At 30.0% G+C, this 27,961-nt stretch overlaps 1 protein-coding gene across 2 annotated transcripts; it reads right to left on the reverse strand.

Annotated features, from left to right (window-relative positions):
- On the reverse strand, positions 1–27,641 carry LOC142326606 (very-long-chain 3-oxoacyl-CoA reductase-like). Of its 2 annotated transcripts, XM_075369195.1 has the most exons (6): positions 27,442–27,641; positions 23,456–23,531; positions 17,671–17,999; positions 11,078–11,301; positions 10,485–10,601; positions 1–2,221 (listed from the first exon to the last, which is right to left on the reverse strand). In XM_075369195.1, exons 2-4 carry the CDS (start codon positions 23,514–23,516, stop codon positions 11,281–11,283), a joined length of 411 nt encoding a protein of 136 aa, XP_075225310.1. In that variant the 5' UTR covers positions 23,517–23,531; positions 27,442–27,641; the 3' UTR covers positions 1–2,221; positions 10,485–10,601; positions 11,078–11,280. The 2 variants fall into 2 exon arrangements, with proteins under 2 accessions (XP_075225310.1, XP_075225309.1); XM_075369194.1 differs by lacking the exons at positions 1–2,221; positions 10,485–10,601; positions 11,078–11,301 and having other exon boundaries at positions 17,587–17,999.
- Positions 27,642–27,961: the final 320 nt, after the last annotated feature.

Below are 27,961 nucleotides of genomic sequence, written 5' to 3' on the forward strand. Positions count from 1 at the left end.
GGTAGATAATCCCCACGTCCGGAACACAACATCTATGTTCCACGTCCAGGGCGGCAACAGCTGTACTTCGTACATTACATATAGCTGGCTAACGGGGTTCCGAGTAAATTCCTCGGTTATGCTTTTTTAAGTTTGACCTGTTTCCAACTTCAGGTCACTAAACGGACTGGATTTTTTGGCTACCTGCAGGAAATGGAATAATAAACGATTTTGGAAATGGACTCATACCACTCTTAGAGCTGGCGATGTGGCGGCCAGGGTCAATGTTATTGCAGGTGTAACGGAGACCCTTCCTTTGTTCACATGCCCCCTGCGATGGCAAGCTACATGCTTGCCATCGCAAGCTACATTGCGCCACCTATACGGGCACCACGGATATACATGGTGCCCATGTATGTCGGTGCATGGGAGCTCTGAAAGCTTCGGTGAGTAGGAGCCTGGAGTCAGTGCAGAGACTGCGCATCCGCTCTCTGCCAGGACATATGCCGGTTCCACCGGAGTACCGGATCAGACCTCCAAGGTTAGTAGTCCTGGAGTGGGGGTGTACCCCGGCGGCTAGCCTTGCTACAGAAGGGATCAACCGTTCATGAATATTGAACAATCAAACGTGGCAGAGGGTGCACGTAAACACCCTCGTTTAGAATCCTCCGATTCGCCACAAGCGAAGAGGAAAAAGAGCAAAGAGTGTAACAAAATCAAGAAAGATGCTGATGGAATCAGTAAAGACTTACATAAAAGGTTATTTGGCTATAGTGTACCTAAGCCAAGACTTTTAATTATTACAAAGGAGAATGGAAACTTCCAAAAAGTTAGTCCATTCTTAATCGCAAGAGAAATTACAAATTGTGCTGGTGGTCCCGTTAAAGAAATCCGAAAGACTTTTAATGGATTGCACGTCGAAACTATCAACGACGTGCAAAGCCAGAAAGTCCAGGCGTTGAAGAAGATCGGTGAATTTGTGGTTTCTGTCCAACCGCATAGCACACTGAACTCATCCAGAGGAGTTGTTGTTTGTCGCGATCTTCTTAATTAACAGAAGAAGAAATTGTACAAGAAATGTCGAGTCAGGGACTCAGTGGGACTCAGTGTCGCAGACTAACCATGCGAAAGAAATGGTGAAGTTGTTCCTTCGGCCTCGCATGTTTTAACATTTAATAGGCCGAATCTTCCTGAAAAGGTACGAGCTGGCATCCATCGTCTTGATATACGAGCATTTATTCCGCAGCCGATGAGATGTTTTAAGTGCCAACGATTCGGACACACCGCAGCTAGATGTGAAGCGCAGGAAATATGTATATGTGGAGAGAAAACACATGAGGGTGACCCATGTAAAGACCCTCCAACCTGCGTTAACTGTAAAGGGCATCACAATTGTCGTTCAAGAAACTGCCCTACATATAAATTAGAAACAGCGATTCAGGAAGTTAAAACGCTTTAGAAGGTCAGTTATCCTGAAGCGAAGAAAATTGTTAATCAGCGTACACCACGACCATCGACTTCTTACGCAGAAGCAGCGGCTGCCCCTTCCACATCTAAAATTAATGTGGGGCAGTTGCTTAACACGATGGCTCCAAGTCTTGCGACGATGATTGAATCATTGATTCAAAGATTGAGTCGACTCATCGGATGGAACAAACTAAACATGAGAAGGCTCACTCTCCGTCTGACGCCGTTGACATGAGAGACGCACCAGCACAGTTTAAATCACCAGCTAAACCTGCGATTACTAAGCCACCAACTGAAGTAAGAATAAAAAATCTTGACTTATCTAGCAAAGAAAAACGGATCACTCCGTCGTCTAGTCACAAGCTTAAAGAAATTGTGACAAGAAAATCTGAATCTACGGAAATGGAGGTGCAAGTTATTATTGAGAAACCACCAGACGTAGAGAATATAAAACCTGTACCAATAGAGCCTCCAAAAGCGCAAAGATCAGCTTCGGTGAGAGCATCTATTTCAGCTGGACCCAGTACTGCAGTAGAAATAGAGTCCAGCTCATCCGCCGCAGAAAGTGCATCGCTTGTTAGTTTAGATTCCCTAGCAAAGATGCTAACAGCACCGACGAAACTTTCATCAACTGACGTCAGCCGCAGAACGTCACTGGCATTCGAAAGAGAGGAAGACGATGCCATGTCTGAGGCCTCAGATACGCTGTTATCAGAGATTGAGGCCGTCAGAAGAATGGAGAAACGGTGCAAGAAAGGATGGCCGAAAGGAAAGCCTAGAAAGTAATATTCTGGATTAGAAGTTAGAAGAACGTAAATTTTTGAAGTGGGATGGGGCTAATGACCAAAGTAGTCGATGCCCCTAAAAACCTCAAAAAAAAAAAAATATATAATATTAATAATAATAATATTAAATCCCATGTCATTAATAATAATAATTAAATCCCTTACATTAGAAAACATCTATATTTTAAATAAAACCATAATGAAAGTATAAGGAAGTTCTGAAATTCGAACACGACAACGTTTTTACAATATAGTGTTAAAGCTACTAGCAATTTAAAATGTTTTATTATAACAATTTTTTAATTTAATTTAAATGTGTTTTTTTTATAATTTGGTACATTTAATATTTAAAAATAGGTTTTAAAATAAGCTACCCACGTTGTATTCAAACAACGTTGATATAAAATATATTTAGGTATATATAGGTATAAATATACCTACATATAGATAATTTATTACTCCTTTTAGTTTGTTTCTACATATTATTTTATTTATTTTTTCGTGTTGTATTTAGAAATGTTGTTTCTAGAGTAGCATTTTCCGTTAAATAAAAAAGAAAAGAACCGATTGATTAAATTTTATGTTCTCACCGATATTTTTCTTAGTTAAAGTTTTGTTCTCGTTAAGTCAAAGTGTAAAGTTGATGAGAGGAAAGTATCGAATCGGGCAGGTAGGTCAAGCAATTCCAGTTTTATATACGCAAAGGGATTGTTATCTTATATGGTGTTGAAGTTAAGCCTTAATTCCATTAAGTTGATTAATTCTGGTGTGGTGTTCTTCAATCGATCGTATTCTTCTGTAACAACACTTTAATCAAATAAATTATATAACATCACCTCTGTCTTGAGGCATCTACGACCTGCTATCATCCTTTTCTGACAATAAGAGATCAAATCTTATTGTTCTTCCCTTAAAAAATAAACTTTTAATTACTTAAAAACGTCATCGTATACTCTTATATATTTATTAATGTAGTCTTTGTTTTCTTTTTTTTAGAAAATTTTAATTAATTAATGTAGTAATTTCTTTGTTTCGTTTTGTCATAAAAATTTTATTGTTAAGAGACAATTCTGTGTTCTTTTATACACTATGATAACATTTAATCTCAGAAATACGATTCAAGCATGCAAAATAGTTACATTTTTATTTTTTAATTTCCAACCTTCATCCTTTATATTTAATTAAATTAGTAATCCTGAATAATTAATTTGGCTTAAAGACGATCTTTGGCCTACCTTACTTTTTATTACGGTTACAAACTTCTTTCTTTTAAATATATCATAAAATCTCCTCACATCTCTGTTCATTAAGCAGACTGTTTACATTATTTGGCATTAATTTAAACGAAATTTTATCTTTTAGGTTTTCCTAATAAAATCAACTTTATTATTGTTTGGTCTATTTCATTACAATAAAATTTAAAAAATTATATATTTTTAAGAAATCCTTTCTAAAATACTTAAGAAACAATTGCCAGTTGTACGTTTTGCCCTTTCTGCAGTTCATTTATTTTACCATTCCTGGTAATTAATGGTTGATTTATATTTCTCGTCAAACAATTTACATCGAGCTTATCACGGAGTTCGTTAGAACTTCGTCGGTAAGAGGCGACGAAGTCAATGAACTACGTTTATAGTTACAAACATAAAACCTAAGAGTGAAAGGAAGAAAAAAAATAAGCGTGAAAACATTTCAATTCAATTTTCAGTTTCAATTTATTTCAGTTCAATTAGATTTTTAATAAAGGAAACTTTCAAAAAATACCTCGAATTCTGTTAGGCAACTTTTTTTTTCATTTGATTAACCGCAGGACTCGAATATGATATTTTATTCACTTTTTTAATGTTAACTTTACGAAACTAGCCGCTAGATAGTAGTACTTGACAATACTAGGTAGCGTACATAAACTTATTATTTACAAGAGATTATACTAGTTTTATTAAAAAATGGATAAATAAAACAATATGTGTTTAAAAATCGGTATGGCCGTTTAGGTTTAGATTTTAAATAAAATAAAAAAAAAATGACAATGAAATTGTAAACCGTACCATAAGAGTCTCGCAGTTATCATTTCTTCCGCACAAAAAACAAAAATTTCTCTAATATAAATAAAACTGTTTTTAACAAAAATATATTGATGTCAAAAAAGTTAAGACACTACATTTCTATTATCAAAATCTGTTATTAATTTAGAATTTTCTTTAAAAAAATACACATACAATAAATGTTAAATGTTATAAATGTTAATGTTACATATTTTTGTTAATTTATTAAGAGTCCATGCTATAGCTTTGTGCTTCCAGGTATTTTTTCATAATTTAGCTGACATTCAGACGTATTTAATTTGAAAGTACATTGAACTGTTTATAGATAAATACATCCAACTTACACAGTATCTATGCAGGTTAATGTAAACATTTAAATGTTTGTGCATAATGTTTTCATAAGTTAACATTACTATCTTATTTAAATTATTTTACTTTATTATTCTTATTTTAAATATGTTTGATTTTAATTTATTTCTAATATTAAAAATTGAAATCTAAAAAATAAATGTACTAGGAGAGTTTTGAGGCAAGATGCCTCTGAATGTGATAATTTTATACCAGATGAAATAGATTAATTACTAGCCAATAAGACAGTGAGATTCTTGATGAAAAACCAAGGGATGATTTTACAAAATAAATACTTTTAAAAAAACTGTAAGCAACTTCACAACCTAGTAAGAAAAGAAAGATAAATTTTATGCTGAAATGGTAGAAGGTAGAGAAAATCTTAACACAATGAAGGCTTAATTATTTTATTTGAAGGCACTACTATCAAACAAAAATGATTTGAAAAAATTAAATTTCTGTCAGCAGGAAAAATGGCTAAGAATAGTAAATCCTAAATAACTAATTGTATGTCTCAAAATTGTTTAATAACGATGTAATCATCACTTATTGTTGAAACACATAAATGACCTACTATTTTCTATTACGCTAGAAATGTACTATATTAAAGAAATGTACTCGTATTATAGAAATAGCTAAAAATTATAAAACGGTCTTTAGTTTGTACTGTAGGTGATATTTTACATGAATTGGAAATTAAATTAAATCCTAATTGTAAAGAATAAAGTGGACATGGTGGATGACCTTATCTAAAGGTTATTTACTACTTTATTACTCTAATAACGTTGAATAACAAACCATCTAGAAGACAGGAGGTTTGTTAGTTCCCTCATAAAAAAACGGGATTAGTTGTTTAGGATAGTTGAGGTAAATTAAGTACATAGAAAACTTACTCGTAGTTGGATATTAAAATCCATCCAACAAAAAGTGTCCATTATAAGGCTTGCGGCTAAATAAAAGTGCATGTAAAATAGTAAAAATACAATAACTTTCTGTTCTGTGAACATGTCCTATATACCTTGGATTCAAACAATTCGAGGATCTTAGGAATAATTTAATCTCTAATATCTATTTTAATCTAACCATTTATATTTATTTTATAAGCATAATTTAACCAAATTTAACCTACGCTTGCTAACTTTGATTAATTAAGACAGTAAAGTTTTGAGTATTTAAATAATAAATTCAGTAATTATTGCAGTTATTTATTATTTAAACAATCAAAACACTACTGTTAATTAGTCAAAGTTAGCGAACGAAGCAAGCGTATGCTAAATTTGGTTAATTTATATCTATAAGCAATAAAATATATATATTTTTAATATGTAAAATATATTAGTGATCCGGTAACTTTGAAGTATTTTCAAAGTTACGGGATCATTGTGGTTATGGTAAGCGGGCTAATATATAAGTACCGATTACATTTATTATAAATATATAGATACAAGGTCTGTAAATAAAATACAACTATTTTTTTTTTTGGCAGCCAGAGTGGCAACACTGTAAAGTTACTAGTAAACATATGGTTATATGAACAACTGATTTATATTAGGTATTAATAATTTTAGTCTATTATTGTCATGTTAGAGGTAAACAAACTGTTTGTGAAACGAGTTTTTGTTGGCCGTTACAAAAATGAGTGAAACTAATTGAAACCTGATTAGAAAACTTGTGATTTTTCCTGTTCCCGACTTTAAAAAAACATCTAAAAGGACACAATTTTGGAACAGTAGAAAATATTATAAAAGTTGTAACCGACCATCTGAAGGAAATTTTGGTTTCTAAGTTCCAACACTGCTATGAAGAGGGAAAAACCATTTGAAGCATTACGTGGCTTCCCAAGGAAACTATTTTGAAGGTGATAAGAGTCCATGTATAATTGGATGGTAAATAAAAAGTTTTTCTGAACCAGTCTCATTACTTAATTTAAGACCTGGTATGTAAAATATAATTATTATAATAATTTATATATATATATATATAATACTATAGTTATTATATAATCTAAATAGTTATTAATTAATCTAAATAATTTTAATCTCTACAAGAATGTAGGACTCACTATAGACTAAGACCAAGATGAATGACCAACACGAAATCCATTTCATATCTACCTTTGATCCCTGATACACTTACAAAAAATCCTAAAAAAATCTTTGATGACAATATTTTTAGAAATTAATATATTATTTAAATGAATCAAAGCTTCCTCACTAAGAAATGTTCCAGTATTTATTAAGAATAACAGATTCTTAAGGCTCAAATTTATTATTTAGTTTATTGATTGTATTTCATTGTCTTTTGATTCTTTAAATGTATTTACAATTTAGAAGTCTGGTGCTTGTTTCTCTAGGTTTTAAAACTTTTCTTTTGAGCAGTAAAAAAGTGTTTTCTTAAGTTTAGCTAATTAACTGATTAAACCTTTTTAGACTAGTTTTGTTTGTGTGTAAAAATTTTGTGTATAACTATGGTGTATTATTCATTAAATGTATTTCTTAAAATGAATCTCAGGGAATCTCCAAACACTTGTGATATAAAATAACTGAAACGTTACTTACACATTTAAAAAAAAAGATATAGAAGAAAAATGGATGAAAATTTAGTGAAATTAGTTCAAAAAATTTTCAGTCTTTCCAAGCTTAATGATATGTGAACAAACTAAAAATCTTAAAAAATTAAACCCTCATGTTTAAACGTTTAGTTCAACATATACGAGGTGATTTTTAGGAAGTTAAAAAGATTAACTGACTTTATCTTTATCTTCAATAAAGATTTTTCCTTTTTTTAAATATTTTGGGTTTATAAATGTAAATTGACTAAATTCAAAAAATACTTACTAAAAAATGTAGTACAAAATTTAAGAAGATATTAAAAATTTTATTAAAAAGTAAAATATTTTTAATGCAAATAATGTTACAATTTCGAATAAATGTCTTTAATTTCATTAGTTACTTTCTTTAAAAAATATTTAATTAAGATTTTGAATTTTTGGCATAGGGGCCACCATAATGATAGTCCACTATCATTATGGTTTTATTTATGGTTTTCTTTCTTTCTTTTTTTTTTACTTATTGCAGTTTATACATAGATTTCTTCTTATATTATTAGTGTTCATTGTTTTGTACTTTTTTCCTTTGGTTTTAGTTTCTTTAAGTGTTTTTAGACTGTTGACTTTTATTTATGAAATAGTTTAAGGTTATTTCTTACATTTCTTTCTCTAAAGGCTCTTTGTCTGTTTAAATATTTATTTACAACTTGAAAATAAATATCTAATAGAAAAAATATGATAATTTTATGGAGGGGATCCTCCACCCATCAAGCTTAATCCTCCATTATCGTTTTAGTTCTACCATTTCACTTTTACTCTTCTTTTAATTATGTTAGTTTTTGTTTGTATGAAAATACCTTTACCCTTAGCTTATAGTAGTGTAAACTATTGTAAATTTTATTCTGACTTTTGCTCTTCTAGGTTTTAGTTTCTTCTTTAAGTTTTTTTAAGCAACTGCCTCTTTTATTTATTAAATATTTTAGTTTAATTTTAGAGGTGGGGCCCTCCAACCCACCACAACAACAACGATATTGTCCTTCCATTTCTGTTTTACTCTTCACTTCTTTGTTTCTGAATTGTTGTATTTTAATTTAGAGGTGGGGGCCCTCCAACCCACCACAACAACAACGATATTGTCCTTCCATTTCTGTTTTACTCTTCACTTCTTTGTTTCTGAATTGTTGTATTTTAATTTAGAGGTGGGGGCCCTCCACCCCACCACCCCACCACACTTTGTACCACTCCAACAATAATGATATTGTTCTTCCATTTCCGTTTTCCTCTTCACTTCTTAATTTCAGAATTGTTGAATTTTAATTTAGAGGTGGGGGCCCTCCACCCCACCTCATTTTGTTACACCCCAAACAATAACAATATTGTTCTATTAATAAAATAATAATACGAATTCATACTTGGATTTTATCTGTTCAACTTGTATTTTAAATAATTTCTTTATATTCTCTTTGATAGATGTGATTACCCATACAATATATAATTAAAAACTAGAAATTAAACTTCTATTGAAAACTAGTTGATTTAATTTTATTTGTTCAATAAAAACATGTATTTCCACATGTAGACATTATAAAAATAAGATAAACACATTTTTCTTGATGTAATGAAATTAATTGAAAACTAAAAATATTTTAAAACAGAACGCTTATCAATGAATAGCTGATAAAAATTTTTATGTTGTGCAGCATAAAAAAGCACAATGTAATTTAGTTAAAATATACAGAATATTAAATGTCAGAAGGAAAATCAGAGATAATTGAAAACAGTAAGAAAGCATATATTAATGATGATGTCATTAGTGACATCATCATTATGTATTAATCGTGTAGCATGATATGCTACATGTATGCTACATTATGCTACATGTATTTTATATTAATTACTGTACATATATGCTACATTAATCATGAAGACATCATTCAGTATGTATCACAAGTTTTACATGTCATTGAAACTAACTGTATATTTTTAAACATAATATTAAACAATGGCCAAATTTCCGATGCTGGATTTGCCCAGTTCTAAATCACCAATGAATATTTATTTTTTGTTAGCTTCTAAATATACCGTTATCTTATATGTCGATGAATTTTTTCTTAGGAAAAAACTTGTAATAATTTAAAAAATTAAAGAAAATAAATCCTATGGTAACCCTCTACTACAGATATACAATCTGATTGGAGCCCTTAAACTGAATGATGATAATCATGATGGCAGTCAAAATAATAAAATATTTCTATTTACAACTTTTACTTCAGGGACAAAGAGAATAAATTGTTTGATCACATATTATGAGAGTAGTAACAAACCAAGATTCAAATCATAATAACAGTTATGTAACCAGGATTATGAGTCCCATTTAGAGTTGTGTTATATTTACTTGCCACCTTAATATAGAAAAAAAGTATCTTAAATTATTAATAAATATAAAAATGTATTAAATAGACATTATTAATAGAAACAATTAACGGCATAGATGAAGTCCTACGCAAGAACTATCGCATGAAAATAAACAAGAACAAAACAAAAGTAATGAAATGTAGTAGAAATAACAAAGATGGATCACTGAATGTGAAAATAGGAGGAGAAAAGATTATGGAGGTAGAACAATTTTGTTATTTTGGAAGTAGAATTACTAAAGATGGACGAAGCAGGAGCGATATAAAATGCCGAATAGCACAAGCGAAACGAGCCTTCAGTAAGAAATATAACTTGTTTACATCAAAAATTAATTTAAATGTCAGGAAAAGATTTTTGAAAGTATATGTTTGGAGTGTCACTTTATATGGAAGTGAAACTTGGACGATCGGAGTATCTGAGAAGAAAAGATCAGAAGCTTTTGAAATGTGGTGCTACAGGAGAGTGTTAAAAATCAGATGGGTGGATAAAGTGACAAATGAAGAGGTATTGCGGCAAATAGATGAAGAAAGAAGCATTTGGAAAAATATAGTTAAAAGAAGAGACAAACTTATAGGCCACATACTAAGGCATCCTGGAATAGTCGCTTTAATATTGGAAGGACAGGCAGAAGGAAAAAAAATTGAGTAGGCAGGCCACGTTTGGAATATCTAAAACAAATTGTTAGGGATGTAGGATGTAGAGGGTATACTGAAATGAAACGACTAGCACTAGATAGGGAATCTTGGAGAGCTGCATCAAACCAGTCAAATGACTGAAGACAAAAAAAAAAAGACATTATAATCAAATACAAGGTAAGCAATTATCTTAGCTATAAATTGTATATTTCTATTTATACAGAAGTTTTTATTATGATTTTAATTCATCTTTATTTTTTACCTCTCTTTCAGCTGTTGATTGCACATTGTATAATTTGGCAAAATATCGGTATAGAAAATCACTTTGCCAAACATGAATTGATTCTGCATTTTCTATTTGCAATCTGCTATAGATTTCCTAGAAATAAAAAGTGATATTTTTTATTAACACGTTTTTATGATAATATTTGTATGGTAAGTTGATTTTTGTTTTTTTTTTAAGTTTGTTTTTTTTAAGTAAATAAACTATTTTTATTTATTCATTTTACACAAAATTATGCTATAATATTTAAAATATTATAACAATCATGGATCATACGTTTCCTAGCATGAACAAAAGCCGTGGTTGCCATAGGAAAGGATAGGTCCTGTACAGGCAACCAGAGGCAAGGACTTATTCTTGCTGCATTTATTAATCGAAATTATATTAAATTCTGTAATGTCTATTATTAAATTTTGTTAGTTGTTTATAAAATTAAAAATGTACTCTCATATATATATATCTCATATATATATATATATATATATATATATATATATATATATATATATATATATATATGTTCAGATAAAATTAATAAAATGTTCTTATAATTATTTAAAATGTATACCTACATAAACATCATGTGAAGAATAACCAGTTGTGACATCAGATATACCTATTGTTTTAATTGCACTTTTAACATATTCATCTGCAGATGGAACAAACCAAGGTATACGAGAAGAAATTGTCATTTTTGTTGAGACAAAACTGCTTGTTAAACAACGGACAGTAATTCCATATTTTCTATATTCCTTATTTAAGTCTTGACTAAATTTTAATATAAATGCCTAAATGCCTGTATAGAGAAAATATTATTATATTAAACAGATTAGAAAAATATGTTTGTTGTTTATAAAAAATTAATTAATCAGAGCTGAACCTCTATAGTAGTTGAAGCTTGACAGATGTTACTTACACTTATGTGTCTTTCTGAAAGTATTGCATTGTCATTTTCTATTGTAATCTAGTAACACTTAATAGAACAAAAATAGCAGAATCTTCATAAATATCATAATAAAACCAGAGTACGGTTTTGTTAGAACATTTAAAAATTATAATCCGAAAATAATCAATTATTAATAATTTACTTTTAGTAACAATAATAATAGCACACTTAGATGCCATTAGAAGTAGTCATTTTGAGATTTAATCTTAAATTGTGTCCAGTCATGTAAGCTATCTATAAATTCAAAAATGTTAATCACTTTTGAAAAGAAATTGGTTCTTCAGTCATTCAACTTAGCTTTATTTCATATCCATTGAATTGTTTTTCTTAAACACTACCTTTCTTTTTCCTGTTTAGCCTCTGGTAATTACCTTATAGATAATACTTCAGAAGATGAATGAGGATGATATATATGAATGTAAATGAAGAAGTGTAGTCTTGTACGGTCTTGTGTGGTTAATTGAAACCCAACCACCAAAGAACACCGGTATCCACGATCTAGTATTCAAATCCATATAAAAATAACTGACTTTACTAGGACTTGAACGCTGGACTTCTCAACTTCCAAATCAGCTGATTTGGGAAGACGCGTTCACCACTAGACCAACCTGGTGGGTTCACAAAACACTACCACATTTTTGCAGCTTTTCAATACACTTATTAAAATTTCAAATTTCTTGAATTAATCTCTCCCTACAGTAGGATAATGTCACCTTCACCAATCAATTATTTTAGCAAAAATAATTACATTTTTACAATTTCTCATGCAGATCCAAAAAAAATTAACAGTCTTGGTCCAATATAAAATAAGCAGAAATCACACATTTTCTAGGCCTCACAAAAACCAAAAATGAGGTCAAACATTTTTTTTCCATTTTTTTTCTTGATGAATTAATTCACCATAGAAGCTTTGGGCTTGTACATGGAAATGGAAATTCCTAGCGTATGAAAAATAACATGCCTGACTGGGATTCAAACCCAGGACCCCCAGATGAAAGGACGAGATTCTACCACTCTGCCATGGAGATTGGCATTTAAACTCTAAATTGTCGATTATGATCTCACAAGAACTTGACTTACATAATCATTCACAGTTCTTCCACCACACCATAGATTGTGACATTGTAAATTATTATCATTTATAAACCTACTGTACAGGCTACCACAGTCCCTTTCTCAAGAAGACTACCATGGCACAAAAAATATTTAGCCGATTCCAAGAATACAACAAAAGATAAATTTCAGGATAAAAACAAAAATTATTATAGCAAAATGTATCAAAATTTCATAAAACTTAGCAAAATTGAAAAAAATTCCAACAAATCTGAAAATCAATTCATATAGAACCATTAAAAAACTACCTAAACCTTATCTCATAAAACCGTGCAGCAATATATAAATATGAATTCAGCGTATATGAGTAATAACTAGGTAGTTAGGCTGAGTCATTCTGTCACTCTCACGTGCAAGTGCAATTTATTGTTTAATGCGTATAATAATGTACTGTAAGCTACTACCTGTCTGGCGCCGTGACATGCCGATGTCAAGCAATGAAAAATTATTTTTAATGGTAACTTTTTTTTAATGATTTTTTGGTCCTTACGTATTAACGCCACCGCAGCTACAGCTTTATTTAAAAACAAAGTAGTCAATCGGATTTCGGTGGAAAATGGCCGATATAGAGTTTAACATAGATTCAAAACAGTCTCTTCATTAATTTTAATAAATGGTTATTTATTTATTTATAAATATAATTTCCTTCTTTTTCCTGTTTAGCCACCGGTACCTACCGTTTAGATAATTCTTCAGAGGATGAATGAGGATGATATGTATGAGTGTAAATGAAGTGTTAGTCTTGTACATTCTCAGTTCGACCATTCCTGAGATGTGTGGTTAATTGAAACCCAACCACCAAAGAACACCGGTATCCACGATCTAGTATTCAAATCCAAAAAATTATAAATATAATTTAACCAAACTTAACCTACGCTCGCTTCGCTCGCTAACCTTGACTAATTAACACCGTAATTTTTTGAGTATTTATTTAATAAATTCAATAATTATTGCAATTATAATTTAATTAATTATTTATTATTTAAATAATTAAAACATTACTGTTGATTAGTCAAGGTTAGCGAGCGAAGCGAGCGTAGGTTAAGTTTGGTTAGATTATATTTTCATGTTTATATCTTTAAATATGTTTCACTATGATGTAAGAATTTATAATAAATAATAAATAATTATAATAAATAATAATAATTTATTATTTATAATAATTTATTATTTATTACTATGCTCTTTATTGGCGCATTAGGTCAACTTCTGCTGCGGTGGCGTTAATACGTAAGTACCGATTTTTTTTTATAACGATAACATTATTTGTAATGTTTCACATCATTATTCAGTTATGTGAAAGTATTTTATTTTATTTTATCGCAAATCAGCTGATTTGGAAGTCGAGAGTTCCAGCGTTCAAGTCCTAGTAAAGCCAGTTATTTTTACGCGGACTTGAATACTAGATCGTGGATATCGGTGTTCTTTGGTGGTTGGGTTTCAATTAACCACACATCTCAGAAATGGCCGAACTGAGAATGTACAAGACTACACTTCATTTACACTCATACATATCATCCTCTGAAGTATTATCTGAACGGTAGTTACCGGAGGCTAAACAGGAAAACAAAAGTTTATGTTATCGAGTTACTCTATACAGGACGATACAATTTTATAGATAATTTTTATAACAGTTTTATTATGTATTATTTTCATTACTTTTAATTTATCCTGTTTCTGTGCCAATCAGGTTTTGTCAATGAGTAATTCTGTTGTGAAACATGAACCAGGAAACCCCTTAAGTAGCTTGTAAAAAAAAATAATTAGCAACGTACATATAATCTTAAAACAAGATAAACCTGAAACTGCAATCAGAGGCATTACTCATAAAGCAAATAATGCAGCAAGCTTTAGCGAGAGAACAATTTTTAGTATAATAAAGAAATACAAAATTGGTGATAAACATGTTAGCCCTAAAAAGGCTCGAAAGAGTGTGAAAACAATTGAAAAGTTAAACGATTTCATTAAAACCTCTCTCAGAAAAAAGGTTGATTCATTGTATTTCAATAACGAGCTTCCTAACTTGAACAGAATATTAAATGCCGTGAATACCGATTCTGAACGGCCGACTCTTTCTAGAAGTATTACATTATGTTTTAAAATCAATGAATTTTCATTTTATGTCCAGAAAAAATAATTCTTTATTCATTGAACTCAAAGATATTATTTCATGGCGTAAGGAATATTAAGAGAAATTAAGTGATTTCTCTTACGAAATATAATTTATTATCTAGATAAAACTTGGATTAATGCAGAACATGTACGGGAAAAAGTATGAGAGTATAAAAAATAAAGAGCGCAATAGATGTTTTTATAAAAGTATGTCAACTGGGATGAAAACCCCGACTAGAAAAGGTAAAAAAAGGTAAACGAATAATAATAACGCACTTAGGGAAATTAAAATGGGTTTGTTAACGGGGTTTATGGGTATTTTAAACCAGATCTTCCCAACAGTATCACAATAAAATGAATGGTGACATTTTTATGGACTGGTTTTAAAAAATTGTGGAACTTGTTGCTGAATGATCCGTCAAATTAGTAATGGGTAATGCGCCATACCATTGCCTGAAAACTGAAAAAAATTCCAAACGCTTATATCGCGAAGAAAATCGCGTACACCGTAAACATGTTAAAAAATTAAACTTCTAAAAATATTAAAATCACTTAAACAAAAATATAATTATTTTCAAGTAGATGAAATGATAAAATCTAAATATTGTGTCCTATTGCGTCCTCCTCCATACCATTGAATTTTTAATCCAATAAAACTGAAATGGGCGCAAAGCAAAGGCTACACTGGGAGTATTAACATATTAAGTTAAGTGACATAAAACGTTTATTGATAGGTGTTAATAGAGCAGATACAAATACTTAGAAAAATTGTTTTCAACAAGCAATTAAAGAAGAAAAAATGCATGGGAAGCGGGAGAGTTTTTGTGACAATATTATTGAAAATATTGAGATAAATTTCAGAAAATATGACAATAGTTCAACAGACAGGAGCTTATCGATTACTGAATAAATACATTGAGGTAATAAATATTTTTTCTTTTTCACTTGAAATTTTAATATATCGGTAACATACTTCGTTAGTTTTTTTTTTAAGGTAAATATATAATTTTATCGCAATTTTCTCATTTTTTGTATTAGAAGTTATTTTTACTACATTTTTATGTTACAAGTAAAGAGGACTGTTTTTTTTAGCATGATTTAAATTAGAAATCGTCAAAATCATTAATCATTGAAATTGAATTAGAATCATCATACTGTTGTTTTAGTTTTCTGCACGGTTTCATGAGAAGAGGTTTAATTCTAAATTTGTACTTAGATTACGTTAAAATCCTAAATATATGCTCAGACTGATAAATTTTTATAACATTTACCTGAAAATATATCATATTACAGAGTGGGCCATGTAGATGGACATATTTATATTTTGAATACTGCGACCAGTAACAGTCATGCATGTTTTTCATTAGCTTAACAGGAAGTGTAAGGATGGGAGTTACTGATACATGTTTTTTTCATAGTTGCAGGGAATAATCGTGATGTGGGCCGCCGTTGAAATTTTTTACGTCGTGGAGGCGTTCTTCAGTACTGGAATCTCCATCATCATCACAGCATAACGGTGTTTCAAATAACATTTAAGAAACGTGTGGCACCCTCCCAAAAGCTTTGATTCTTTTGACCAAAGTCCAAAAAAGTCAACTCGGCAGTTGTATCGTCAAGTGATTATACCACCTACCAGTGTGGGGCGAATACTTAAAAACGACTTACAACTGTATCCATACAAGGTACAGGTGATGCATAAATTGTTTGATCAAAATAAGGTTCAACGAATCGCTTTCTGTGATTGGCTATCAGCAGAGGTAATGACTTTCTGCAGTACCTTATCACGTCTGAGGAAGCTCATTTTCAACTATATGGAACACTCCCATCCTATAGTTGGTAATAAATAGTTGGTGGAATATAGTTGGTAATAAATGTTGTATTCAACATGCTCCACAAATGCTTTTTAATTGTGTCCCATCAAAATGGCCCACTCTATATAATCAATTAAAAAACTGTTTAATATGATTTAGGGATATACCAGTATGTTATTGACATCAAAATTCAAAGTTTTTGCATTTACTTTAAAGCATCACTTACAATTGCTATATTTTTGTCCACGATGGTCAGGAGAGATTTTTTTTAAATTACACGTTTCTGTAATGACAATCCAAATCAAATTGTATAATAAAATTTTTAATTAGTTTAAATCTTCAGTCATCTTAGTAACCATTTTCAGTGACTGGTGTTATTGTTGTTACCTTGATTTCGTTGTGTTTATTACTAGTGGTTATTTTTAAATTGGGAAACAGCTCTACAGGAATATATAGTCTACATTTGCCAACCATCTTTTTGTCATAAATTAAAAATTCAACTTCCTTGAAATTTTACTTGTATATACACGCGCACACACATAAATTATCTCAACATTATGAAATATATATATATATATATATATATATATATACATGTAATACTGTTGAAATTTAAACTAGCTGTTGCATAGAACATGAAAACTAATGTAGACCCCAGAATTATTGGTCGATAGTCAACTCCCTTTAGTCTAAGACATATAAATTACAAAATAATATTGGTTTGCATTAATTGAACTTCCAATATACCAACAAAATTATTATGCCTTCACTATCTAATAAAAGTTATTAGTTTATTAGATTTGTCTCTGTAAGAAAATCTTTTTAAATTTTATTTATTTTGTTATGTACTTTTATTTTGTTCTTAGATTATAAGAGTTAAAATTTGTTATACATATAAAGGACATTCTGTTTATTCAGTTATTGAACTCGTTCATTAGATTTGAGAAATTTGCACTCTTTACTTCAGTAACTTATCTTTCAGTCTACAATTACACACTTATTGTATTACTGGAATCATTCAATTTATTTATTTATAAATCATTCATTTATTTAAATATTAAAATAGTATTATTAGAGAAAACCAAGTGATTTAATCAACATTAAAATTAGATTAAATTTAATTGTATAATACAGCTTAGCAGTTAAAATATAAAACAAGTGCAAAGATAATAATCAAAATTACCTTTGTTGCTCCATAACATGAAACACCAGGAGTTGCTAACACTGCAGATAATGAAGACATGTTTATTATTACACCACATTTCTTTTTAATCTTGTTTGGCATAACAACTGAACACATCTTAATCATTGGTTTTAAATTTACTTCTACCATATCTTCTATTTCAATTTTATTACAATTTAAAAATGGTGCAACACTTGCACTTAGACCAACATTATTAATGAATACTACAATATCCAATCCGTCCAATTCCTGTTTTATATATGGCATTACTTTATCAATACTTGTAAAATCAGCCACAATTATTTTAGTTTTGATATTGTTTCTTTCACCTTAAAAAATGGACATACTTATATTTTATATATATAATTATTATTACTACTACTACTACTATCACTACCACTACCACTATTACTATTATTACTATTGAGAATTATTATTAAAGAGTATCAATTAATTATTATAACGTATCAATTTTTGACACGATTATCAGTTGCAGTAGAAAGTAAAATTATCATTCTACATTTGTAAACTGATATTGTGTATACATACTGTAGCACTGGACAAATTCTTTAGAAATATTTAGTAGCCTTTACTAATTTTTTCTTTTTATGTTTGTGAATTCTTATCTATGGCTTGTATATCTTTTTTCTTTTATTTTCCACAACTAACTAATGTTATTATTTCACAAAATTATTATTTTCAATTATTATTATGAAATTTAATTACTTAAATTCTTTTTACTTCCTTGTATGAAGTAAAGTATTGTGATTACAAAAAATTTGGGTTTTCAGATTTCAACGGAAACATCCATTTTGGCCATCCCTGAATCCATTTTGACTAGTTTCCCAGCATGATGTCTGTACATATGTACCTACGTACATATATATCTCACATAACTCAAAAACAATTAGCCGTAGAATGTTGAAATTTTGGATTTAGGACTGTTGTATTCCCTCTCCGTCTGATTGCAATCGACTTAACCAAAAGTTTCAAAAAAAGCCCAAAATCCAATTTTTGGAGATTTTGTACTTTTTCTTAACTGCAGTAATCAGCCCTCACTGAGATCTTTTCAACGATATATCATAAGTGAAGTAGTTTATCTCCTGTTGCAATTTAAACTTTCCCATATTTATATTGTTATTAGCATATATGATTGCCAGATTATCTCGTAAAGGCTTTGCTGATTACTCTTAGAATGCCTAATATCAATTTATTAATGGCAATCAGGAACAAAGTACTGCTCAAGGCGCGAGCCTTGTGGTATCTTCTAATCTTTTTTCTAATGAATATTCATTATAAACCCATACTTGAAAAGTATGGTCGTTCATATAATTGATGACCAATATTGATAAATTGCCACGAATGCCCCATTCATGCAGTTGAAACATTACTCCATGATGCAAAGTTATCTCAAAATCCTTCTACAGATCAAATAAGACTTCAAAAAAGTGGTTCTTTGTGATGAAAATGTTATAAATTATATTTTACAAATTTATAATTTGATCAGTAGGCAACTTATACTGTCAAAATCACGCTAGATGCAGAAATAAAAGACCTTCTTTTTGTAAAATATAAACGAGTTGATTATTTATCATTTATTTGAAGATTTTTCTCAGTAACACACATCAAGGAAATAGTATGGTAACATGGGATCAGTTGGATTTTCATATTTTTTTTGGGTGGGAAAAATATAATATGTTTTCTTATTTTGCTGCGGGTATGTTCCGTACGGCTACATCTGATTATAAAATCAAGTAACATAATTTTTGCAGTGGTATTTAATTAGATGGTCAGGAGTAATGTACAAGTACTTGTATTTTGTCTTATCCTGTTTTATCCAACAAGCTTTCACTAGTTGACTATTTTAAACGTTACATTGTATGAAATATTTCACTTCTGATCCAAAATTTAAATTGCCCTCAAGTTCTGTTTTCCGATTCTTGAAACAGTCATCATAATAATCCATTTTACTAATTCCTTCAAATTGATAGAATAATTCACCACTTCTGTTTGGTGAAACTATAGATTGTCATCAGATTGAAGGCATGAAATGGAGGTAAAATTTGTACACCCACAAATAGCCTTCACTTTCTTACAAATATTTGGCGCATTCATATTTCTGCTAATAGATAACACGCATTGTCGCCAGGATCAGTTATTTTATCTGTTACAAGTATTTTTGCATACATCCAGTGTTTTTAAGGCAATTAACTTTCCTAATATTACATGTTTTTTTGAAAACGTTATATATTTTTTCAGCTGAGAGGTTGTGGCCCGATTCGTCGGCAGCATACTCAGGACCAAGAAGGGTGAATTGGATTGGATAATCAAGTACTAGCCTTCTCAGGTTAGGATAGGAGGACTTGTCCTGAAATAATGTGTTAAAGGTTCTGGGTCAAGTCCTGGTAGAAAGGTGTGTGGGTCCTTTATTTAGAAAGGGGTGGTTTTAGTCAGTGGTCTACTGATGGCGATTGGATAATGTGCGATTAGTGGGAGCCTGGCACACCATGCGTAAATGGTGTGTCTCCCACCTCCATCCTCCTCACTGCAAAAAAATTATTATTATTACTATAATTATTTATTGTTATTTTTATAACCTAATGTGGAAAAAATTATGTTTTTTTAATATGAAAAAATGTTGTACGGATTTGGTAGAGCTCAATATTTGTAGAAAAAAGCCCTATAGAAAGTGTTGATGTTTTAGAGTATCCCGAAAAACAATACACAACTAAATAAAAACAAATTCCTTTTAAAAAGTGTTTAAACTAGCTGTAAATTAATTCATAATATCTTAGCCAGTGTTACTAACTGTTTCATTATTATGTGATTTTTTATTTTAATTATTCAAATATAATTTTGAAATTATAAGTGAAGCCTGGATTTATCTTTTAGCTATTAAACTATTTATGTGCGCTCCATACAGGAAAAAAATCCCTAAGTTTGTTCATAGAAAACAGTCTAGTCAATACCAAGAAAGGTTTTTCAGTTAATAGCATGGACAAACTAGAGGGTTGAACCTAAATCCATCCTGCTAGGTGGATGTTTTAGTCTAATCCTACACTCACCTAAAATTTTTTCATTATTTGTTGAAAAAGTATGGAACATCGATAGCAAAAGCGTACATAATGATCTAGCCTTCAGGGTAGATGGTATGTTCATAAATAAATAATTAAAGTTAAACATAAAGCTAACCCCCTAATCTTAAACCTATGAATGCATAAATTATTTAACATGTGGAGGGTAATTAATTCTTCGATGATAGAATCAAATATTTTTCAGTTAAATACTGCTTCAGACTTTTTATAAAATCTTTTCTACCATCACAGGTTCAATGTTGTATGGTAATTTCTTTACGAACTTTGGTCCTACTAGACATGATTTAAGTATTGTTTTTCACTAAACTTCTATAAACCTATTTTATATATCTTTTATGTTAAAAATAGTGAACATCAAAACATTTTTAAAATTGTTTGTTTGTAACTGATTAGTCCTTCATAAATAAATAATAAAAAAAGCAACATTGTAAATCTTTAAAAATTGTCAATATGCTTAATTGTTTTCAGCTATATCCCAAAAACAGTTTCAAAAGTTTACTTAAGCAATAATCCCTTGCATGCAGTTCTATCAAGGTATTTATTTCTAATACATCTATTTTAGCAATGGAATTTATCAATGTTGTATAATCTGCTAAAATTAGTACTTGATTTTATTTTTAATTATTGATAGTAGCTTATAGATCCACATTGTCTCATAGAAAACTGAAAGAATTTCAAAACGTGTTCTATAAGTGAAAATAAAGAAAACATTGGGATAAACATAGATCTGGAAAATTCTTGTTTTGAAAAATGTTACTCGATTTCAGTTCCAACAATAAAATAAAGAAGCCAAACGCCAGCATTCTTCATTTTTTTCTTTTCTGAGTTATGAGCGACTGTGCATATTTTTTCACCCTTCCCTTTTATATAAAGGAAGATAAACCCCTAAATTGTATGGTGGTACTTCTAGATCTCATTTAAGGCATTAAATTGTGGAAAAAGCATATAAATATATGTCCATTATAACTGTTTTTGAGTTACAGCTAGCGAAGTATTTCACCTTCATTTCTGTTCCAAGACTAAAATGAAACCGTACTGAAATTCTTGGAACTTAAAATAAGGGGTAAATTTGATGGTAGCAAATGGTTTTTGACCTGAAAATTTGTATAAAACATGTTCCTAAACAGGGCCTGTAGTAATTACTGAGAAAAATTATTGTAAAACAAACAAAAAACAGGTCTTGTAAAACTCAAATTTTCAAGTGTGACATAGTAACTTCATTGCCAGTAAACAAAAAAATATTTGTAACACAATGTATTGTGAATCTGTTCTGAGAAAATCAAAGTAGATGTGAATAACATCAACTCAACATAAAGAAAGGTTAACAAATTTGACTTATTAAAAATAAAACAGACTGAAATGTCTGAAAAATGCTAAACAAGAATCACTTTAATATTGGAAAATATTTAAAAGTAAAATTAATTATTAAAAACAATAAATGAAAAGTAAAATTAAAAGAACAATCCTTTAATAGCAATTTTTAAAATTCATTTTGTTACTTCAAATATATTAAAAAACAAAATTTTATTATTTATTAAAGTTTTAAAAAAATAAATTGAAATTTTTTTTAGAATGACAGTATTAACAAATGATAAATAATCTAAATTTGTGTATTGCATTAGAATAGTTATGTGTTCTTTTAAAATAGAAGGAGATTACAGTGCTTGAATATCTTTTTCTAACAATGAATTATCAGTTTTTAACTGAATAAGCACACAATTTTTGTGTACAAGCAATATAATGAAGATGTGCTAGGTGCATATTGTTACATCAAGAAAGGTTCCCTACTAAAAAGATTGTGCATCAGAAAATCTCTGCTTCAGTACCTTAGTGTTTTCGGGCAACTGATCACATTTGTATTCTGTTGAATGCCAAGAATAATGTTGTCTATGAATAGTAGAAAGTAATTTGGCAAATTCAACGTAACCCAGGAACAGTACTAGACGAATTTCAGATCTTACCAGTTTGTCACGTAGTACAGTAAGTTACTTTTAAGCAGTTCAGGTAAAAATTTCTACCTGAACTGCTTGCAGGGGTTTTAAAATTTACTGCCTGGAGGCATTGGGCTGCGCTTAAGTTTCTGAGTCTAGCTTCAAGTCAAAGTAAGTTCTATTTTATTTACTAACGAAACAATATTTTTCAAGTGATGTAGTTAATTGGTAAAATAATCTTTATTGAAGTTTTGAAAAGCCACACAACACGATAAAAAATAATTCCCAACTGAGGTATTATGCTATTGTTTGTTGTGATATTATTAATGCGCACATTATTGGACCATTTATGTTGGAAGATAAACTTATAGAAAATGAGTATTTAAATTTTTTTTTTGAAAATAATTTGATACCATGTTAAGATGTTCAACTACTAATGACACAATAAATGAATTTTCAACATGACAAGACTCTTCCTCATTTTTGTCAACAAGTTGGGAGTTAATTGAATTTAAGATTTACGAATTACTGAAATGGGCTAAGAGGACTAACTGAATGGCCTTGTAGATTACCTGACCACTTGAAGAACATGTCATGAAAGTTTTTCAGTTCTTCATGAGACACCACTCTGTTTAATAAAAAAAAGTGGGACAGTACGGAGTGTAATATTTCAACAAATTTTGTTCTGTTGTATTATAATGCATGCATGTAATATTTCTGATAAATACAAATTAAAAGTTTTAATAAACAAACACATACTTAATTGTATGGCAAGATCATCAAGTTTTGTCTTTCTTCTGCTAATAAGAATTAAATTCATTCCAATTTTTGTCAGCTAAAAAAAAAAAAAATAAGAAAAACGGTTGATTAATATTTAATATAACTAATATTATTTTTTTATAGAGAATCAAGAGACTGTGGATTTTTTATTTGTTATTAGGAGCATTTAGTCATGATGTACCAGCAATATTATCAAGACCCTAGAGAACAGAAGTAACTTTCATTAGAAAATTACATTCAACACAACCCATACCAAAAAATGCACAAAAGATATTACAAAATTGCAGGCAATAATACTTTTATTTTAAAAAGATTCACCCCATCCTCCTCATTAAAATATGTTAAATCCATTTCCAATATTGTAATATTAAAATTGTTTTTATACTGCATTAAAATTCATTTGGGACTATTAGCATATTATTTTTTTTTAGTAGTAAAGTTGATTCATTATAATTGATGTTTAATGTGAACTGTTTATTATGATCTCCATGACAGAAAAAAATCTCTTCAAGTGTTCTGAATTTGAACCTGATAAAATCTGGCATTTTTTTCATGTAATACTTTGAATTACTTGATTAATATATAAATACATAAATTTATAAATGACAATGTAAAAATTTTCTTGTCATTGTGTTACAGTTATCAGTTGAGTTAAAATGAAATTTTTACTAAAATTTTTGGGTAATTTTCTTTACCCAAAAGATTCAAACCGACTAAATAATTAAATATTTGTAGTCAGGGTGAACAAACAGACCTTGCTTGGTTCTCTTCAGGTATGTAACAAGCTACAAATATTTTCACTACATGAACAACGCTGGGTCCGACTCCTGCGGCTGAGTCCGCCGGCGATTGAAGCCCGGCGAGCTGGAGCTGGAGCTGGAGCGGAAAGACAGCGTCCGCATCCAGCGACTCCCTCGGCGGGCCGCTCAGACCTGCTGCTCTGGCGGGTTTGTGGGCATCTGCCGGGAGGTCCCACTTTGAGCCGGCCAGGGAACTTCTTCCATTTTCTTCTTCTTCTTCTTCTTGGTCTTCTCCAGGTGGTGGTCAACGACGAATTACAAATTCACGCTCTTTTATTGGCGCCTGTGAGTGGTGGGGCTGCAGCCCCGCTATGATGGGAGAACTGCGCGATGGGAGTGATGCTTGTATCCGAGCGTCCGTATACTGCGCGCCCCTCTCACATCGTTGCTACCGTTATCGCCCGCCGATATTAAATTAGACATATATGGGGTAACAATGTATATGTATATGCTCAAATCTAGCAATAGCGAAGCATTACCGGGTCTGCTAGTTAATAATAATAGCAGCATTATTTACACTAGTTTTATTGGAATACAATTCTTGAAACCCATAGTACGGAAACAAATTTTATGGTTTCCTGAAAAATGTAATAAAACATCCCTAGGGCTGTCTCTCCAGTAATACATAGTAACCCCAAAATATTTTATTTGAAAAAATTGTTTTTAAATTTTCCGCGAATTAACTTTGTTTAATTACCAATAAACAAATGAAATTGCGTATTGAAATGTATAATGAATTTAATTCTGAGAGAATTGATAAAATAATGCCAATATAAAACAAATAAAAATATTTCGGGAATTAGGACTTTAATTCAAAACCAGATGTGGCAAAAACCGTTGCGTTTTAAAAATAGAACAATAATTTTTCTCAAAATGCTGAAAAATTGTTGAAACAATTTTTACTCATGACGGAACGGAGACGGTATATTCCGGTTTTTTTGGCATTACATAGGTATCACTTCAGACCAGCTTGTTAGATTAGTTTACGGTTATAGATCACAAGGGTCGCTGCAGTAGTCGTGTTTCTCTAAACAGTTGAGTCGATTTTGATGCCGTTTTTTTGTATTACATACGTATCATCTCAGAGCAGGTTCTTCTTAGATTAGTTTTACGATTATAAGCCGCTAGAGGGCGCTGCAGTAGATATGTTTCTTCAAAACGGCTTTTGAATGTTTGTAAGTCTTTCTAACTCCAGCAAGCTCACATTAATGTGGGGATTATTAAATAATTTGAGCTGGTCTGAATAATATATATTTTATTTAACTTTTTTTGGTCATGAATTAAAAAAAATTTTAATTTTATGTGTTCTTGTTAATTATTAATTTTAAATTAAATAAAACTGAATAACAAATTTAATCAGAAAAACTTGTTAATATAGATTTTCCTTTTTTTGAAATAACATAACAAAAAATTTAAATTCTAAAAAAATTTCTAACAAAATTTTTATTTGTTTATTTGCGATGCAATAAATTTAATTTACAAGAAATCTAAAATAATATTTTTCAGCTCCCAATTTTCTGGGCTTTGCAACAATCTTCATTCACAAAATTTGTTTGTTTTTCTGCTTTCGTCAATTTATTTGCTAAGAATACAGTTCTATGGTTCTTCAGTTTTATTCATAGTTTCAAACAAAGTAACATATAAATTCATCAAATGTTTCTCTTAATTTGTATCTCAGGAATTTCAGTTTGATCTCATTTTATTCTTGAAGGAGAGATAGGGTTAAATATTTTTGTCAGCCGTAACTCGTAAAGAAAACGGTTCCCGTCTACGTTTTACGAATCTTTTCTTATAATATTGCCTTAAATTAGCTACAGAAGGATTTTTCTATACTATTTTCCCGGCTACAGCTCTAGTCTTTCTACGTAATAGCTAAAGGGAAATTAAATAGACGGTTTAAAATTGTGATGTTGAATTTTTTTATGAATGTCGATATTTAAAGACCCCCGAATCCAAAAAAAAAAGTAAAAAAAAAAACATAAATTTCTTAAAAATGTTTGTCAGGTAAACGACGTAAGTTGTTGGACTACATTATGATGATTAATATCATTTGATTGTCTTCCACAATAGCTCAAAAGATTCCTATAAATGGGGCATTAAGGTTATTAATTTTTAGACAAAATTAAAAAAGGGGGAAGAGTAGTCTTTACTATTTTGAATTTTTGATCCTTGTGTAGTGATCTTAATTAATTTAGTTTTAGAATAATGAAAGTACTTAAGTTATTAGAAATTACATAGTTTTAAACAATCAGAATTTAGAAATAGTGAAATTGAACATATTTCTAAACAGTTTTCCCTTTATTTCGAGAGCTAAAAAAATTGAAATTTGACAAAAAGTTTGATTATATTTATATCTCAACTTTGGCTTAATTTTCGACCCCCATCGATAAAACGGGTCACAAAATACACATATTATTTTTATTCCCTTCCCCGGATATAATTATACAGAGAGTCCCGGGAAGTGTTGGTCAAACTTGGAGGACTGATTCAGGACATCAAATTAAACAGAAAAGTGTATCTGTACAAATGACCTATCTTGATTCTTTTTTCGTCTGTCTCCAGTTGAGTGTATTTTTAATAAAATTTAGTGTATATGTACCCAACAACATTTATGAAATAAATAATTGTGACAGCTTTGGCAGCTTATATATATATATATATATATATATATATATATATATATATATATATATAGAGAGAGAGAGAGAGAGAGAGAGAGAGAGAGAGAGAGAGAGAGAGAGAGAGTGAGTGAGTGAATGACTGAGAGAGATTGAGAGAAGGAATGAGTAAGAGACTGCCGTAAATTGAACCGTAGAAAACAACAAAAACAGATAACATGGCCATTAAAATACAGCTAAGTAAAACTACACCCTATTTCAAAAAGATTTAGTTCATCCAGATTTTCGTTACACTTACAACAGTAGCATTATTTTTGCGCACCCTTAATTCGTGTTCACAATGACTAAAATTCTCATCGCATAATTTTTTACTTATATAATACAAATATCAAATCTAGAAAAATAAATAATTCTCAAAATACATAAATAAATAAAATTGTTTTATAATAAATGATAATTACTCCTAGAAAATATTTTGCATAACCATGAATTTTCAAAATAATTCTAATATTATTGTTACATATTGTTTTGTTTTATAAATACATACCTGCCCACTGTCCAGTACGTTTTAAATCAAGCGGTTTGTTTATTAATGGAAGAAAGATTTTTTTATACATGACAAATTTTATAATCAAAAATAATTTATATATCACGTATATCATAAATATAAAACAAAATAATTTTGAAAATAAAAGTAAAATCATTTTAGTACTACAAATAAAATTGTACATTTAATACAATAAACTGTGTTGATTATCTGAACGCATTTACTTAATAATGTTGAAAAACTAAACTGCCGTCAACTGTAACGCAACTGACAGAGGCGCTCCGATAAATGAATCACGAATATATTTTACTATACCTGTACAATTATTTATGCGCTGCTTTAAGCTATCGTCACTAAATTTATAATATTGACGCTAATGACTGTAAACTTCTTAGGCCATCCTCTTAGATTTAGAATGTTATGTTCGGTACGCTCTTGTTAGGAATTATATTTACTGCATTTAACAATGATTTTTATAGTTTTTTTACTATTATGAATTTTTAATAAATGAGTAGATAAT

This window comes from Lycorma delicatula, chromosome 6 (genome assembly GCF_047948215.1).
Source record: "Lycorma delicatula isolate Av1 chromosome 6, ASM4794821v1, whole genome shotgun sequence".
Lineage (NCBI taxonomy): Eukaryota > Metazoa > Arthropoda > Insecta > Hemiptera > Fulgoridae > Lycorma > Lycorma delicatula.

Bases quoted from the DNA above. Each gene is read 5' to 3' on its own strand.
- LOC142326606 (XM_075369194.1), bottom strand. From the start codon at position 23,516: ATGAATTTAATTCTTATTAGCAGAAGAAAGACAAAACTTGATGATCTT. The intron at 18,000-23,455 runs GTATGTGTTTGT...CCATTTTTTAAG, and splicing joins TGATCTTGCCATACAATTAA to GTGAAAGAAACAATATCAAA.